Here is a 13204-nt window from a genome sequence, read left to right on the forward strand (position 1 = left end):
CACTCCACCCCAAGACAGACAACAGAATACATATTCTTTTTAAGGACTCATGAAATATTTAGTAAGTTAGCTCGTATGTTGAGGTATTAAGTAATTCTCAATAATCTTAAAAGTACAGAAATCATACAAAGTAGTTCTTTCAGCACAAGCGAATTAAATTAAGATCAATAGCAGAGAGGAATTTAAAAATTTCCAAATATTTGGAAATTAAACAACATACTTCCAAACAACGCTGGGGTCAAAAAACAAATTACATAGGAAATTTCAAAAATATTTTGGGGGTGCCTGGGTGGCTCAGTCGGTTAAGCATCTGCCTTCGGTTCAGGTCATGATCCCAGGGTCCTGGGATCGAGCCCCGCATCGGGCTCCCTGCTCAATGGGGAGCCTGCTTCTCCCTCTCCCCACTGCCTGCAGCTCCCCCTGCTTGTGCTCTCTCTGTCAAATAAATAAAAATCCTTAAAAAATATTTTGAAGTTAAATATAAAAACAAAAGAAATAAAAATGAGTAAAGATCAGTCATTTCCCAGTGAATTAGCTTGGCATTTAGTTAGAAGACTCGTATTGTTAAGATTTCAATTCCCTCAAATTAATCTACAGTTCAACATAATCTCAATCAAAATCCTAGCAGGTTTTTGGGCAGAAATTGACAAACTGATTTTAAAATATTATATATGGAATTGCAAAGCATCCAGAATAGTTAAAATAATTTTGAAAAAAAGAACAAAGTTGGAAGACTCCTATTACCTAAGTTCACAACCATGAAAGTGTGATATGACTATACGATACTGTAATAGAGAATCCAGAAGTAGACTCATTCATAGATGGTCAATAATTTTGACAAAGGAGCCAAAGCAATTCACTGGGGAGAAGATGTTCCCTTCAACACAGTGTTGGAGCAACTGCACTTGTGTATCTTCCCCCCCCCCCACAAAAAAAAAGAGCCTTGACCCTTACCTTGCACCAAATACAAACCTGAAATAGATCAGGTATCTAAATAGGAGAGTTCCATAAAACCCCTTGAGGAAAACTTACGAGAAAACATTGTGTGATCCTGGCTTTGGATAGAAGTAGCAGAAATGATAAAAGAAAAAAAATCATAAATTGGGTCTCATCATAATTAAAAACAGCTGCCTTCTGAAAGACACTGGTAAGAAAAAAAGTAAGCTACGGATGCAGAAAGTCTCTGCAAAGATCTGACAGAGGCTCCTGTCCTTAAAACATAAAGCTCTCTTAAAATAAGGCAATCGATTTAAAACTGGGCACATTTGATTCATCAAAGAAGATAAAAGAGTGGCAAATAAACACATGAAAGATGCTCAGTATCATTAGTCATTACATAACTGATGCCAAATTAAGACTACTAGATATGACAACACATCTACTGTAACGGGTAAAATTTTAAAAACTAATGAAACCAAGTGGTGGCAAGATGCAGAGAACTACCCATCACTGGTGGAAATGTGTAACAACAGTACAATCGCTCTGAAAACCAGTTTGGCTGTTTCTTTTAAGACAAACATACACTTCCTTATGATTCCGGAAATCCCACTCCTAGTTACTCACCCAGAAGTTGTTAAAACACGTATCTGCACAAAAACCTCTACGTGAAAGTTTTTAGCAACTTTACTAATAATTGCCCCCCACACTGGAAATAACATAAATCTCCAACAGGTAAACAGATAAACTGTAGTGGTTGTCAATGGAATACTATCTATCTTTACAGAGGAATGAACTCCTAATGAACCACAGCATTGGGTAAATCTCACAAACATTATGGGAAGTGAAAGAAGCCAGGCACGAGAGAATATAGCCTATAATTCCATTTATGTGGCATTCCCCCAAAATGCAAGAACTATTGGGGCAGAGATCATTGCCAGGGGCCAGAGGCCAGTGTGGCGAGAGAAGGGGACTGACTGTAGGGGGAGGAGAGAAAGTTTGAGGATGATAGGAACACTCTGTATCTGGACCGTGGTGGTGGTTATAAGACATACATATGTCAAAACACATCAAACTGTACGGCAAAAAGGGTGAATTTTACTGTTTGTAAATTATACTTCAATAAACCTAACCTTCAAAAAGTATGCAGACTTTTAAAGAATTTTAATATATATTGCCAAATTGCCCTTCCATTAACTTAATTTCTTCTCCTACTCCCATTTAATTTACATTCCCCCTGGCATTCTACAAGGGCCTGCACCCTCATCAGCCTCAATAGCATCGAATTATTATTTTCAGCTTTTCCAATTTGGTAAGTTCTTTTAAAATGGTACTTCACTGCTTTTATCTGCATCTCTCTTTTTTCCAGTGACGGTGAACTTTTTTCATTCATCTCTGACAGCTGTATTTTTGTGTTCTGTCCATTCCTTTCAATCATTATTTTAAGAAAATATTTGGTGTTTTTTTTCTTACTAATTTTTTGGTTTGCTATATATATATCCCCAAATATCTTTCATAAACATACTTTCCAGTTTCTCATTTGTCTTTCTTTTTTTCTAATTTTTTATTATTTATTTTTTAAAGATTTTATTTATTTGACAGAGAGAGACACAGCGAGAGAGGGAACACAAGCAGGGGGAGTAGGGGAGGGAGAAGCAGGCTTCCCGCCGAGCAGGGAGCCCGATGCGGGGCTCTATCCCAGGACCCCGGGGATCATGACCTGAGCCGAAGGCAGACGCTTAACGACTAAGCCACCCAGGCACCCCTTTTTCAATTTTTTAATATAGACATTTTAAAATGTGAAATTTCTCAGTATTTTCTATTTTTTCTTTTGTACCATTACTTAGGAATTTCTTTCCTCATCTAGAGTTCAGTTATTCAACCATGATTTTTAAAATTTTTTATAGACTCAATTTTTTCACTTTCTAAATCTCTCCTGTCTGATAGAGTGGCTACTAGCCACATGGAGTTACTTAATTTTAAATTAATTGAAATTAAGCTTTTTTTCCCTGCATTTTCTTCTGGTCTTATGGTTTCGGGTCTTACATTTAAATCTTTAATGGGTTAAAGATTTAACTTTGGTGTATGGTGTAGGTTAAGAGTCCAATTTCATTCTTTTGCATGTCACTGTCCAGTTTTCCCACCATAATTTATTGAACAGACTATTCTTTTCTCATTGTATATTACTGGTGCCCTTGTTGAAGATCAGTTGATAGTGTATGTACGGCTTTATTTCTGAACTCTCTATTCCGTCCCACTGGTCTGTTTTTATGCCAACAGCATACTGGCTTTGACTACTATAGTGTTGTTATATGGTTTGAAATCAGGAAGTGTGATGCCTCCAACTTTGTTCTCAAGATTGCTTTGGCTATTCAGGGTCTTCTGTGGTTCCATACGAATTTGAGGGTTGTTTTTTCTATTTCTATGAAAAATGCCATTGGAATTTTGATAGGGAGAGCTTTGGGTAGTATGGATATTTTAGCAATATTAATTCTTCCAGTCCATGACAATGGGTTGGGTTGTGGCAATGATTTTTTTTTCAACTGACACCAAAAGCACAGGCAACAACACAAAAAATAAACAACTAGAATTACATCTAACTAAAAAGATTCTGCCCAGCAATGGAAAACATCAACAAAATAAAAACGCAAGCTACCAAATGTAGAAAATATTTGCAAACCCTAGATCTGATAAGGGGTTAATATCCAAAATATATAAAAACTCATACAACTCACTAGCAAGAAAATAACCCAATTTAAAAAATACACAAAGGACCTGCATAGTTATTATTCCAAAGATACACACATGCCCAACAGGTCTAAGGTGCTCAAAATTATTATCATCAGAGAAATGAAAATCGAAACCACAATAAGACATCATTCAATACCTGTTAGGATGGCTATTACAAAAAAGACAAGAGCTAATCTGTTGTTGGTGAATGTGTGAAGAAGAGGGAACCCTGTACACACTTGGTGGGAAGAGAAATTGGTATAGTCTTTACGGAAAACAGTGTGAAAGTTCCTCAAAACTGCACTATCGTATGATCCAGCAATCCAACTTCTGGGTATATATCGAGAGAGAAAGAAATCATCATCTTAAAGAGATATGTGCACTCCCATGTTACCACAGCATTTTTCCCAATAGCCAAAATATGTAAATAACCTTTGTGGTCACTGGAGGATGAATGAATAAAGAAAATGTGGTAGATACATGCAATGGAATTATTTGGCCATAAAAAGAAATATGCCATTTGTGACAACACGGATGAACGTGGAGGACATTAAACCAGACACAGAAAGACAAATACTGTATTATCTCACTTATATGTTGGCATGTAAAAAAGTGAAACTTATAGAACCAGAGAGTAGAAAAGTGGTTGCCAGGGGCCTGGGGGGTGGGGGGGGGGAGAAAGTGGGGAGATGTTGGCCAAAGGCTACAAAATTTTAGTTAGAGGATGAATAAGTTCTAGGGGTCGAACATACAGCATGGTGCCTAGAGTTAATGCTGTGTACCTCAAATTCACTAAGAACAGATCTTAATGTTCTCACCACAAAACAAAATAAAACAAAAAAGTAACTATATGAAGTGATGAATGTGTTAATTAAACTGATGACGGTCATCACTTCACAATGTATTATATGTTAAATCATTACTTCGTACATGTTGTACAGCCTAAATATATGTAATTTTTGCCTATCATACCTCAATAAAGCTGGTGGGGAAAAGCAAGCTAAAACTGAAAAAATTAATTAGTAATTAATTAAAATTAAGTTAGATTTAAAATTCAGTTCCTCAGTCACATTAGTCACATTCTTAAAGACTCTTCTGGAGCAGTTTTAGATTCAATTTTGGTAAATTTAGAACTATTTAGGTAAAACTAAGTGGAAAAGTATAGTGAGTTCTCATATACCCACTGCCCCCACCTCCCAACAATCTCCCCCCACACTATCAACATCCCATACCAGAGTATTACATCTGTTGCAATGGATGAACCTACACTCATTACACAGCAACACATCATTATAACCCAAAGTCTATATAGTTTACATTAGGGTTCACTTTTGGTGTTGAACACTCTATGGGTTTTAAAATGTAAAACAACATGTACCCACCACTGTAGTATCATACAGAACAGTTTCACTTCCCTAAAAATCCTCTGTGCTCTACCTATTCATCTCTCCCTCCCCTCTAAACACTGGCAATCACTGATCTTTTTCGCATCTCCATAGTTTTACCTTTTACAAAATGTTGTAGAGTTGGAATTATACAGATTTTTACTTAGTGATATGCATTTAAAGTTCCTCCATGTCTTTTCATGTCTTGACTCCTCATTTCTTTTTAACATTGAGTAGTAATATTGTGTTGTTTGGATGTTCCACAGTTTATTTATCCATTCACCTATTAAAGGACATCTTCATTGATTCAAGTTTTGGCACTTATGAATAAAGCTGCTATAAATATCTGTGTGTAGGTTTTTGTGTGGATATAAATTCTCAACTCCTTTGAGTAAATATCAAGCAATGTCATTGCAGATCATATGTTATGAATATGTTCAGTTTTTAAAGAAACTGCCAAACTGTCTTCCACAGTGGCCATACCATTTTGCATTTCCAGCAGCAAGGAATGAGAGTTCCTGTGGCTCCACATCCTTTTCGGCATTTGGTGGTGCACTACCCATGTCTCAAGTGCTTGACAGCCACATGTGGCTGATGGCCACCATACTGCACAGTGACACACAGAATACTTCCATCATCAGAGAAAGTTCCATCGGAAATGCTGCTCTGTTTAAAAGTTACATGTTTATACAGTGAAAGAGGAGCTAATGTGACTTTTAATTTTTTTTCTCTGCAAAAATCCATCCCTTTTCCCACTGGATTTGGATGGTTCTTTGTATAAACAAAGTCAGTCAGAAATTCAAATTTCAGCCACTTAACTATATGTCCATTAATAAATTATTTAAACCTCTCTGAGTCTCAGTTTCCCCAACCTAATTACTTTTTAGTTTAGTGCATTAAATGAGATAAACAAGGTAAGATAAATCACAACACGTTAATCCTCATTTGTAAACTCTTCTCGGTTAGGAGTTTGATTTTCAAATGTCTCAGTATGATACTGCGAGGATTCTTCCTGGCAACAAAAGCTTAATACTGTACTTACCCGATCAGGATTTCTGTAACCTAACAGTAGATTCGCTGCTTTTATATCACCATGAACATACTCATTTTCATGTATATATTCCAGAACATCCAACTATGAAAAAAAAAATACGTAAGGTTATATTGATATCTATTTCAAACTCATGATCAACTTCAAACATTCTGAATACAGAATAACACGTATCTTTTTCATAGTAACAATAGCAAAGTGACATATTCTATAATTATGTATTTATCTATTTATCACATGTACTGGTCACTTAATCCTGGAAAAAAGCTGAATAACATGATCCCCAAATATCAAGTGTTTTAATTAAACTTCTGAGAGAAGGAAACCAAGATTCAACAGTGCCTATGCCTACGCCCCTGACAGCCTGGTGGCCAAATCACCCTGTGCAAAGAGGAAAAACAATAAAATCAGAGATCCAAAGTAAAATAATCATGAAGTTCCCTCAGCAGTTCCTCACCCAACCAATGATTATAAATCAAGTTTTGGAGACCCCAGAACAAAACACCATGTCCATGAGCACACGGAAGGGCATTCTCCCTCTGGAGAGTAATAGAAAATACCTTAGCTTCATCTTTGAAGCCCTTGAGCCTTGCATGTTACCTACACCCAGTGCTCAATAAACATTTGCTGGCCGGCTAAACGGATGAACAGGAAAATTAACGAGTTCTATCTGCCACATCCCAACCTGGCATGAGCAGTTTCATTCTATTTAAAATGGAAAAAACAAAATGGAGCTTGGGCAAACCAAACACAAACAAGATAAGACAAATATGTGGTATAAACAAAATGTGTGCATGGGTGCTATTAAGATTTCATTGCTTCTTATTTGGCAAAGTATATATTATTCATTGCCATAGTAATTACTGCCACCATCCCAAACTCATACTAAAAACTTTATAGCACCCCCATACCATCACGTGTTTAGTATGGAAAATAATATATTTTGCCACCGTTTGCATTGTTATAAATATAACCAACAAAAGAGAGGTTATTCTTATAGCAATGCAAGCTTGTTCTGATATGTAAAACAAAGCTGTGAGGGGAAAAAAATCAGACTGTAGAACCAATGCCTAATTGAGTTTGTAGTGCCAAACACAGCACATTCTGTCACTTACAGAGCCCACTGTTATCAATTTCACCAAAATAGCCTCTACTCTAAATAACTGACATTTCTAGGGCAATAATCCTTCATTCTCTGATAATTCCACAAAGGGCAACAATTTGTATATTGTAACAAGTAAATAATCTGAAAATGAGGCATGTGAAATAAGTCATTCATTCTTACCATTCGGATACCTAGCTGCAGGACAGTTGACTTTTTAAAAGTACCATTCTGGTCTGAGATCTTCTGTAAATCTATTCCTAGTCTTTCCATTACCATAAATCTGTAACTATAAGAAGAAGACGTCAAAAAGAGATCTTAAGATAGCAATGCTTGAAACTGCCTATTTATGAATTTGAAACAAGGAAAAACACCCCCAACCCAACAATGAAGAATACTGAAATCTGAACCATTAAAGAATGAATGTACATTAATAATCTTGCTGTTCTTTTACAGAAAGATACTAGTCAGTATTTACTCTGCAGTTAGTTTCTAATAGAAGGGAATGCTGCGCTCACTCACGCGCAGTCGTAGGTCATGAAAAGAGAATGCTCTTTCTAAATTAAAGAGTCCTGAGTTTGATTCATTTTGATTTCACCACCCTGTCACTATATGACCTTGGACAAATTATTTGTCCATACAGAAAATTTTATTTATATTTGTTTCTTGACCTTATAAGTCATATTTTAATTTCTCTACACACTTATAAACCTGACTTTAAAAAATGTACTTTTTTTTCGGAGCACCTGGGTGGCTCAGTTAGTTGAATGTCTAACTCTTGGTTTTGGCTCAGGCCATGATCTCAGGGTCATGAAATCGAGCCCCGCGTCAGGCTCTACACTCAGTGTGCAGTCTGCTTGAGACTCTCTCTCCTTCCCCCTTTACCCCTCTCACCCACACTCCCACTCTGTTTTTCTCTCATAAATCAATCAATCAATCAAATCAATCTTTTTAAAAAATGTACTTCTTTTCTGTTTGTCACCTCTGCCCCTTTTCTTCCCTTCACTTACATGCCCACATCAGCCCCTAGTCTACATTTGTGTATACACACATGAACACAGACATAAAGGAATTTTTGTCTTTGTTTTACAAAAATGTGATCTTATTACATGCACTTTTCTGCATCATACTTTTTTCATTAGTATCTCACTGAAACCCTCCCACTATACCTCCCAACCGGTATAGCTCTAACCGATTTCCTTCATGGGCTGCATAATATTATATGATATGGATATACCATGATCCACTCAGCCATTCAGTCCTCTATTAGCAGCCCTTTACTTTGTTTCAAGATTACTGATCATTCATTTTGTTTTTACTGATAGCATTTAAACACCATTTGAACAAAGCACTGACCACTGAGCCTATTTCCTCACCTAGGAAAAAAGATATCACCTATTTTAAAAGGCTATTGAAAGGGCAAGATGGGGTACCTAACTGATTTTTTTCTTTTTTAAAAATCACTAGTCAATTAACTAGTCAATTATTTATATGTGATGGCTAGCCACATGTGGTGATTTAAAAAAAATGTTTCTATAAAATTTTGTTGTGCCTTTTCTCAAGAGACAAAGCTTAATTAAATCTCCTCTCTTGTGTATAGAGTAGACTTAGTGACTTGCCCCTAGCAAAGAGACTATAGTGGAAATATGTGACATCACTGTAAGATTCAAAATAAGGCAGAGAAAGACAAATACCATCTGATTTCACTCATGTGGAGTTTAAGAAACAAAACAGATGAACATGGGGGGGGGGGAAGGGAAGCAAACCATAAGAGACTCTTAATGATAGAAAACAAACTTATGGTTGATGGAGGGGAGGTGGGCAGGGGATGGGCTGGGTGTTATATGTAAGTCATGAATCACTGGGTGTGAGCCCTGGGTGTTATATGTAAGTCATGAATCACTGAACTCTACTCCTGAAACCAATATTGCACTGTATGTTAACCTTATTTTTTTCAAAATTTTATTTAAATTCTAAAGATTCATTTATAAAAAGGCTGTGGCTTTATTCTTGAATGCATGCTCCTACGTGTGCGTGTGCTTTTTCTCCCTCTCTCTCTTTCAATTATTTGCACTAGGGGAAGCCAGCTACCATGTCTTTATAACACTGAGGCAGCCTACTGAGAGACCTATTGAGAGGCCTGGGGAAGTGAGGCCTGTAAATAATCACGTGAGTGTATTTAGAAGCAGATCTTCTTAGGCCTGCCAACAGCCACACGAGTGACCTTGAAACCAGATCCTTCCCCAGTCAGGTCGTGAGATGATGGCAACCCAACAGACAGCTGACTACATCCTCAGAAGTCCTAAACTGGAACCATCTGGGGAAGCCATAGTTTCCATGGGTAACTTCCACGTTAGTTACCCATGGAAACTAAGATGATAGTAGTCTGTTATTATAAGCTACTATGATTTGGGTAATCTGTTATATCGCAAAGATATTAGAGCACATAAGACACAGTCATAGAACAATACTCAATTATAATTCCATTTTACCTTCTTCCCTTGAATTCAGTAATACCGGATCCATAAAACAGAGGAATTCCTAAATAATCAAGTTGTTTGAGTTCTATCCAGTTTTTGACTACAAAGACAAATTTAACAGGAAAAAAGATATATATATTTTTAGGAATGTTATTTCTTACTTTTACATAGATCCTAGAAGTTATTTGGCTAACCTAAACAGAAATCAGACCTTTCTAGTAAATGTTTTAAAGAATCAAATATATCTATCTAGTGGCTTCAAATTCTATTTATCACTATAATTAACATAACAACATACAGAAATTTTAAATTAAAGCAATTATAACCAAAACAAAAGTAGTCATGGTCATAAAATGCACTAGCATCATATACACAAGTGTTTCTATTCATAAAAAAAATTCATTCCCTTATATGTTAAATTTTAAAATATAACATATGTTCAAAAAATTAAAATAAAATGAAATAGAACATATGTTAAGTACCAAAGAATCAGTAGAGAGATGGCTTTTTCTTTTCCATTACTTAAAAATTTGAAGCCATGGTAGTTGAAAAAATAGAAATTGGGCAGAAAAATCATCTTACTATGAAATTGTTATACAGAAACTGCTTTGATTAAATTTAGTTTTAAAAAAATCAAATCCACTGAAACCGTCAGGTAGCTTATTTTCCACTTTTCTACCATATATATTTAATGTGTACGACAGCTCTACAATAAACAATCAAGTTTAATGGATTCTATTTGTCACCCTGACATAGTTTACACAGTTGTAAAGACCACTGTCATACCATTTAGAAGGTTTTATTAAGGAAAACAAAGTTAATTATTGAGGCTAGTCTCATCATCCTTTTTCTTAAACATAACGCAGAAGACCTTGACTATTATCATTTTTATTCATATTAACCTCTTGAAAGCTCTACTTCGTCCATCTATATTGTACAGTGCTTACAAAATGCTTCTGCTGTTCTTCAGCTCTGCTCACATTCATTTCACATTCAATTCCTCTAACTGGGGGTTCTTACATGTGATTTCCAGCTCCAGTTAATTTCCCAACATTCAAGTTTCTAACACTTTTAACTTATGGTCTAAATCATTTTAATGTTTAATCATTTCCATATACCTTACACTAATCCATTCTATGGCCATTCCTTTTGTTTATGTATCTACTGCCCATTTTAATATCTTTTCCTTACAACCTCTGACACCAAATGGTTTCCTGCAAAAGAAATGATTTCATTCTATCTTTTATACTTAGAGAACTCTTGGTAGCTTAGACCAACAACTTGACATTGTACATAAAGTAGTAGAAACAATTTTGATTTGAAATATATAACCCACTATGTATATAATATCAACATTTACATAGCATCTATCTTACTTTTATATAATCGTTAATTATATCAATTACAATAATATTCTAACTGACAATTTTCCAGAAGGCAAAAGAAAAATATTAACATTTACTTTAGCATATATATATATACACACACACACACATGCATATGGAAGTAGCTTGCTTTGCTAAATTTACTTACTATAGTCTTTTTTTGCAGCTCTTTGATAAAATTTAAGTTCTGAAAATAATGGGCCATTTTCTTGATATTCCTATAAAAGAAAAATTAATTTTATTAGGAAACAATAATCTTAAAGATAGATTTGATATTTCAACTGTGAAAATATGAGTATACATTCATAGTATATAAATAGTGCTTGAATAATTTATTATAAAACACAGGCATCAAATTTCTACTAACAATCTCAGAAAAGCACTAAATAAACTTGGAGAATCTCAAGTTTAAATTTAATATACTGTAATGCTACCTCTACACAATCTTACACATGAAAGTCTTCTTATGGAAAAAAACTTACTAAAAGCACTGAGAATTTTATCTACACAGACATTCCATGTCTCCCAACATGGACATGAGGGTAGATATACTGCAGACTACCGTGGGGTTCATTCACCCATGGCACCTTTACTAAGTAACCACTATACTTCATTCATTGTACTAGGCATAGGGGATACAAACAAAACTAAAACCTCATCCTTGCCTTAAAGGACCTTACCACTTAGAGTAAAGAGGAAGAAAGGAAAGGAGAGACAGCTAGATGGGATACAAGGATGATAAATGTCAACACAGAAGAACCAAGTTCTCCAGTCTTTACATTTTAATAATATGAAAATATACCATAACACATTTATTGATAAGTAAAATTAAAAGCTAAGTTAAAAACTGTTTTTACAAAGATACCAGGAATAAAGTAGAAAACAAAAAAAGTGAAATATGTATGAAATACAAATTTAAGAGTAATACTTACCACTTTTACTACATGTTTTGCATCTTTATCTGGTTTGTTTGCGGGGAAAGCTGCAGAACAAAACATAGGGTGGAAGAGAGAAATAGTTGTTCCCAATTACTGAATTTCTACTATATCCCAGACACTGTGCTAAGCATTTTACTTATCTTCACTTATTACATCCTCCCTAGAACCTCTTCTGGTAGGTATCATCTTCATTTACACAAGATACTACTAAGGTTTGACAAACTGAATAATTTGCTAAGAAGTGCAGACTGGGGACTGAAACTCAGTCTATCTGACACCACAGCCCACACTTTGCCATAAGCCATATTCAAATATTCAAACATGGAAACCAACAGATATTAATCACACAGATCCAAATGTAGGGGGAAATTTTTCTAGATAGGTAGCATTAACTAGTATATGATAAATAGTAAAATCTACTGATTCAATTTTATTAAATTAAAATCTATGACAGTTCAGAAATGGAAACTGATTCATCTTTTTTTTTTAAAAGATTTTATTTATTTTTATTTGACACAGAGACAGAGACAGTGAGAGAGAGAGAGAGAGAGAGAGCATAAGCAGGGGGAGTGGCAGGCAGGCAGAAGGAGAGGGAGAAGCAGGCTTCCCACGGAGCAGGGAGCCCGATGCGGGGCTCGATCCCAGGACCCTGGGATCATGACCTGAGCCGAAGGCAGCCGCTTAACGACTGAGCCACCCAGGCGCTCCTGGAAACTGATTCATCTTAACTGGAAAGTTCAAAACAATTTCTATGTGGCAAAATTCTAAAATAAATCGAGAATGAGAATAAAGTCTTTTAAAAATCATTTTCTGAACAGCAATCAATGATTCCTACATTAAATAATATGTATCTCCTAAAAAGCTCACTTCAAGTTATCTAACTTCCTATTTATCATTTGCATTTTTTAAAATTTCTTCTTTATTCATTTATTATTTAAATAGGCTTCACAGACAACATGGGGCTCAACTCACAACCTCGAGATCAAGAGTCACCTGCTTTATCAACTGTGCCAGGCAGGTGCCGCTGCATTTTAGATATAGTAATCAAACTTCTGATAATTTCACCGTTCAAATTTTTAGATCAAATCAATCCTTTCATCTATATTATCTAAATTATTGAAAAGTTATGGTTTTCAAATCTTGATAAGTTAATGTATTTATTTGTACTGTGAAAGTCTAGAATCTTGTCATTCATCT

At 35.3% G+C, this 13204-nt stretch overlaps 1 protein-coding gene across 3 annotated transcripts in view; it reads right to left on the minus strand.

Annotated features, from left to right (window-relative positions):
• The window catches only part of VRK2 (VRK serine/threonine kinase 2), a 117985-nt gene that overhangs the window by 61265 nt on the left and 43516 nt on the right, over positions 1-13204 (minus strand). For all 3 annotated transcript variants that reach the window (XM_028089963.2, XM_028089960.2, XM_028089962.2), the window contains exons 3-7: positions 12002-12051; positions 11218-11287; positions 9697-9784; positions 7388-7493; positions 6094-6186 (exon numbers count right to left, since the gene is read on the minus strand). In XM_028089963.2, the coding sequence (XP_027945764.1) occupies positions 6094-6186; positions 7388-7493; positions 9697-9784; positions 11218-11287; positions 12002-12051 (407 nt within the window). The remainder of the gene's footprint in view (positions 1-6093; positions 6187-7387; positions 7494-9696; positions 9785-11217; positions 11288-12001; positions 12052-13204) is intronic.

The sequence above is a fragment of the Eumetopias jubatus genome, unplaced genomic scaffold (genome assembly GCF_037043125.1).
Source record: "Eumetopias jubatus isolate StellerSeaLion01/CBP00866 unplaced genomic scaffold, mEumJub1_p1.0 scaffold_9, whole genome shotgun sequence".
NCBI classification, from domain to species: domain Eukaryota; kingdom Metazoa; phylum Chordata; class Mammalia; order Carnivora; family Otariidae; genus Eumetopias; species Eumetopias jubatus.